The 5,534-nt window shown below is 44.7% G+C and overlaps 1 protein-coding gene across 1 annotated transcript in view; it reads left to right on the forward strand.

The window, feature by feature from the left end:
• Positions 1–2,634: 2,634 nt before the first annotated feature.
• Positions 2,635–5,534, forward strand: part of LOC108251070 (fibronectin type III domain-containing protein 4) — a 24,913-nt gene continuing 22,013 nt past the window's right edge. Inside the window, exon 1 of the mRNA XM_037973752.1 lies at positions 2,635–3,165. Within this exon, the coding sequence (XP_037829680.1) occupies positions 3,084–3,165 (82 nt within the window). The 5' untranslated portion in view covers positions 2,635–3,083. The remainder of the gene's footprint in view (positions 3,166–5,534) is intronic.

Below are 5,534 nucleotides of genomic sequence, written 5' to 3' on the forward strand. Positions count from 1 at the left end.
TGTGGTTCCTGTGACTCCTCCCCTTCAAGCAGCTCCTCGCCTCACAGGGGAGGAGTCTGAGACTCACGGCTCATCTGGCACCATCAGAACCCGCCGCTGTAACACGTCTGAGGAAGAAACGCTTGAAGACCAGCTGTGTTCCAGTTTCTTCAGATTCTACAGTTTAAAAACCACAAAAACAAGCCTTAATATAAAACCAGATTTATCTGAGGGTGATGATGAAGATGAAGGTCATGTGGAGCTACTGTTGATGCCTTTAAACCTTTAGGGAGAGTTCAAACATCTAAACTAAATATTCTGCGTTTGGATTCAGATTTTATTCTTTGAAAGTTCGGCTGCTGTCGCTTTTATTCTCTTCAAAACATTTAACTTTATTTAAAATCAAGTTCTCCCAAAAAAAAACGCTCCGATTTATTTCTTCAGTAACTTTGTTCTCTCTGAAGTCTGCTAAGACACACTGACCACATGACTGGCTTCTTCGGCTACTTTTAGCTTCGATTTGGCTACTTTTAGCTTCCTGCTAGCATTTAGATTTCATCTAACATGTTCTCTTAAAAATCATCTTATGCCACATTAAGCTTTTAGTTACTTTTAGCTGTCATTCTGCTACTTTTATGGCTTTTAGCTCCCATTTTGTGACTTTTAGCTTTTAGCTATTATTCTACAAATTTCAGCTTTTAGCTTTGGTTTTGCTTATTTTAACTTTGCCTTATAATTTAACATATTTTACCTTTTTAGTTTTTGCAAAATTTTACTTTTAGCAAAGGTTTTCTGTTCATCTTGTTTTAACTTTAAAGAAATCCGTTTTAGCTTCTTCAGATTTTAGCGTCGTTTAGCTCTCGGCTGTTACTCTGAACTTTTGCAGAAAACTTATTTCCTGAAGTCAAAGCTTCGATTCCAACATGAATGATTACATCATCTAAGAGAAAACTGTGGCGCCCTCTAGAGGCAGCCGAATGCTGCAGGGACAAGATGTTTTCCTGGAAACAGCCGAAAAAAACATTTTTATCTGGACTCAATGAACCCGATCTGGTTCAGGTGTGTGTTAACACAACGTCAGGGCGGAAAGACATCAGCAATGACCTCAGAGAATCAATCTGGGAAGGGTCAAAGGTCATTTTCAAACCATCTGGAGTCCATCGTTCTACAGAGAGGAAGATTATTCACAACATTTCAGACAGCTGACAATCAAACCAGCAGATTCACCCTGAAGGTCAGACCGTGCAGTGCTCAAAAATGAGCTCCATCTCAGACTCTACAGGCCTCAGATAGCAGGTCAAAGGTCAAAGCCTCTTCTCTCTAAAAACAACATGGCAGCTCGACCTGAAGGAACCAGAAGACTTCTGGGCCAGAACCAGACCAGAGGACAGATGTTTACCCAGAATGCTCTGCAGCTCTCAGCACGGTGGTGGAGGGCTGATGGTTTGGGCTGATTCTGGAGTCAGATGTGAGGCCATCTGTCCNAACAAACAGCACAATGATCCCAAACACAGCAGCTAATCTACAACAGAACGGTCCAGAACCAGAACCTCAGAGAGCTGAGCAGAAACCAATGAGCTGAAGCAACGCGGAAAGAAGAGTGGGCCACAACTGCTCCACAACCATCAGAGAGACAAACAGGAACCACTGAGTCGATTTTTGTCTGTGAGTGTATTAATAAATAAATTTGGATCTGGCAGCTCCTCATCCTGACCTTGTTGTTTATGATTTCCTTCTTTAACATCCTGCTCTCTGGCTCGGAGCCCAGGTTCTACCTGCCGTCAAACCCACGCCTGTTTTAGAACGTCCTGCGGGCCACGAGTTCCTCCCTGCAGCCGAAGCCTTTGATTTGCTCGGCGCAGAGGTTTGACATCTTTGACACATCAGAGGCGGTGAAAATTTCCTGAGGTCAAACGGAAGCGAAATGTCTTCTTATAAAAAATAAAGATCAGCTGCGTCATTATGAGGTTGTGTAAAGATGAAATAGTTCATTAGTTTGTCATAAACAACCACAGAGAGGATGTTTAACATTGGCAGTAAAGATTCTACTCAAAGACTTTACTGTTGAGGTTAAATCGAAGGTAATTGAAGCACAAATTTTGTCCCACTCTTCTTTACAGCATTGCTTCAGGTTTTGATTTGCAGCTTTTTCCATTTCTGTTTGTGTTGAAATCTGTTGAATTCTTCAGGTTAGATTCATATAAAAACTACAGAAATTTGACTTTCTGTGAAACTATATGATGCTGTATCTGAGTCGTTAAAGCTGGAAGAAGCAGAAGAGCAGCTAAAAGCTAAAAGAAGCTAAAGAAGATTAAATTAGAGCCAGTAGCTGAAGCCGATTTTAAAGAGAAGAACCATTTTGAAGGAATAAAAGAAATTTCCATTTATTTCTAGGGGAAAATATCTGTAAATAAAGGTAAATATTTTGAAAAGTATAAAAGTTACAAAATCCTAAAGTCTCAGCAGCCATCAGCCGAATGAGCCGAATGTTTTGATACATGAACAGCTAAAATAACAGTGTGTGTGTGTGTGTGTGTTTGTAGCAGCAGAACAGTGGATTCTGATCAACATTACAGTAAAATAAAAAGTTTTTAATCAGTTCAGAGACGATCAACAGGCGGCTCTTCATCACTCCTTCCTCCCTCCTCCTCCTCACTCCTATTCTCCCTCCCCTTCCTCCCCCCTCCTCACCGTGGTTGGTGTCAGGATCTCAGCGGACCTGCTGGCTGTTTATCAGCCTGACTGGAGGAGGAACCGAACCTCCTGCAGAACCTCCTCTCGGCTGTAAACACAGCCGGTGTTTGTTGTGCCTCCGGCAGCAGCAGGAGGAAGAGGAGGAGGAGGAGGAGGAGGAGGAGGAGGACGGCGCAGAGACGGAGCCGAGCTGCGGGGGGGACTACCTGTTAGCTTCCCCCGGCAGGTGGAGGTTCGTCTGCTCCATCCTGACCTACTTCTGTCCGGAAACTCCTCCGTTTTTAAAGGCGATGATCGGAGACGCGGGAGCGGCGGAGACCCGGAGGGGACAGCTCCAGTAAGAGCCGGGCAGGACCGGAGGACCGGGGGGACAGGGGGACCGGAGCGGGACCGGAGGACCGGAGCCGGACATGAGCGCCTCTCCTCACCTGGACCCTGGGCTGCTGCTGCTGCTGGCCTGCTGCTGGCAGAGCCCGGGGAGGGTCGCTGGAAGTAAGTCCACATCTGCATAACCGAACCGTGTCTGGGTCAGTCCACGGGAGCCGGTTCGGGCTGCGGGGTCCGCGGTGTGGAGATAATATCGGGAAATATCGCGACGACGATATCGATATTAAAGACTTTCCTCCATCCGTTTTATTTGATTTAATGATTTCCTGCATCTGCTGAGGATGTTCCCAAAACTATTTATATATTTACAAAACTCCAACCTGCTGGCATTAAGAAACAATAAAATACAGAAATATAATATATTTATTAATGACAGTTTTGTTTTAAAGATCAAGTGGAGGAAAAAAATGAGTTTCTGTGTAAAAATATAATTTGAACAATATTTACCTCTTTGTTTGTCTGTCAGCAAAATATCTCAGAAAAATATAGAAAATAAGAGCTGGGAGTTAAAGAAAAACAGTCTGGATGTTTTAATGAAATCACTGGAGATTCATCTACAACTGATGAAGCTTTAGAGTCAATTCAAGATGGCCGCCACAGATAATGGCGGTAAGAAAGTCAGCTTTACAGATGTTGAGCTCAAATTAGGAGTGGTGGTAGCTGAGAGTCCTCCGGGACACGAACTCTGAGCTCACATCGTTTCTCACCAGAAGGTGAAATCAGTTCAGGTCTCTGGCGGCGGCGGCGGGCGATATGCATTCCTTCAGCAGAAAGCAGACTGGATGAAGTCGGTCAGGTTCGGGGCTGATGACTCTCAGCTACTACCACGCTGACGTTTAGCTCAGTCTGGATTAAACAGATTAGCTGTAGTTAACCGGTGCTGATCGCCGGATTAAGTCTTTTGCACATTTCCCTGTGGCGTTCAGGTGAACGGGAAGGTGGATGTTTGATTGGAGGAAGTGTTTCCATCAATGGGTAACGGGGAGGTTGTATTTGGACACCTTCCGCCTACCTGCACCTATTTAAAGCGCGTCCCACCCCCCGCCCCCCCGCGGACACCCACAGATCCCCACAGATCCCCACAGATCCCCACAGATCCCAGATCTGGATACCTGGACGGGTTCCTCTCTGCTGCGGCTGCAAATATCCGCAGCACTACTTACAGACGCCAGGTTTAGAGCTTTTACAGCCCCGAAGGAACGGGACGCTGCGGAATCTAATTGAAACTAAAACCATTTTTAGAAAGGAGTGAGACTGACTCTGCTCCGGTACGGCAGGCTGTTGTACCAAATAATCTCACCACTCTTCCATCCCTGGTTACTCTTTTACTTTTCCAATAACAGCTCCAATAACAGTCACAGTATTTCAAGTAGATATTAAAATGTAAGATCTTCAGTCCCTCTGTTATTCATCGTTGATTTTATGTGAAATATTCAGAAATACTGTTAGACTTCCAGAGTTTTGTGTTTGATTAAAACGTTTAAGATCTTCAGCTGAACTCTGAATTTAATTTGTGACTTTTTGGACCTGATTACTCACTGATTCGATGAGTTAACGTCATAAAGAAGTGGCTGCTGTTTTATTTTATTGTTGTTTTATACAACCAAAAAATAACTGATATCTGCAGAGCTTTCCCAGGATAACCATTAAAAGTTAAATCAAACTGTTCTTTAAAGGTTTTTATGCTTTGAAACTTATATTTTCCTCCTGCAGCTCTTCAGTATGAATTTCTATCTGTAAAATGTGGCTTTAAATATCTGAAATTTAAATTCTGACAGTATCCGACCAGGAGAAATGCAGTTATTGACGTCTAAGAGAGTGACCGGAGACGTTGAGTCACTTTAAACGACTGCACGCTCCGTAGGAGAGGTTTCTGTGGCGCCTTTCCCTCACGTGGAGTTTATTTCTCATTCAGAAGGTTTACGTCACGCCTCCACCTGTTTGCTTCTGTTTACAGCTGAGGGAACGGTGTCAAACCGAGCTCAATCAGCCGTTGCTGGAGTGCATTTAAATCAGCCCCGTGGCCGTTCACGTCGCGGTTTGATGCAGATTCTCGTCACGGCTGAACAACAAGAGACTGCAGGTTCTGCATCGATGTAAAAAAAAGATGAGGACCTTTTTATCTCCCCTCCTCCCGTCTCGTCTCGTCTTCGCTGCAGCTCTTCTGGTTTTTCCTGGAGGCAGGAAACAAGCGTTCTGCTTGTTGGATAAACCTACAAACAGCAGCTCACAGCGGTGCCGGCCCGGCTTTAAAGCAGGCCAAGAGCTTTCCATTAGGATGTCACAGCTCACTGCCAGGGTTACGCCTCCTCTCTCTCAGTTCCTTCCCTCTGCTCCTGCCACGCCTCTAGCCACAGTCACGTAACTTTCCACAGTCCCACAGTTCAAGTCACGCCCATGTTGCCATGCCCACTCTATTAGTCTCATCTGTTTCACCTGTTCCGGTCTCCTTAAATATCCACAGCTCACACACC

Source organism: Kryptolebias marmoratus, linkage group LG23 (genome assembly GCF_001649575.2).
Source record: "Kryptolebias marmoratus isolate JLee-2015 linkage group LG23, ASM164957v2, whole genome shotgun sequence".
Taxonomy (NCBI): Eukaryota; Metazoa; Chordata; class Actinopteri; order Cyprinodontiformes; family Rivulidae; genus Kryptolebias; species Kryptolebias marmoratus.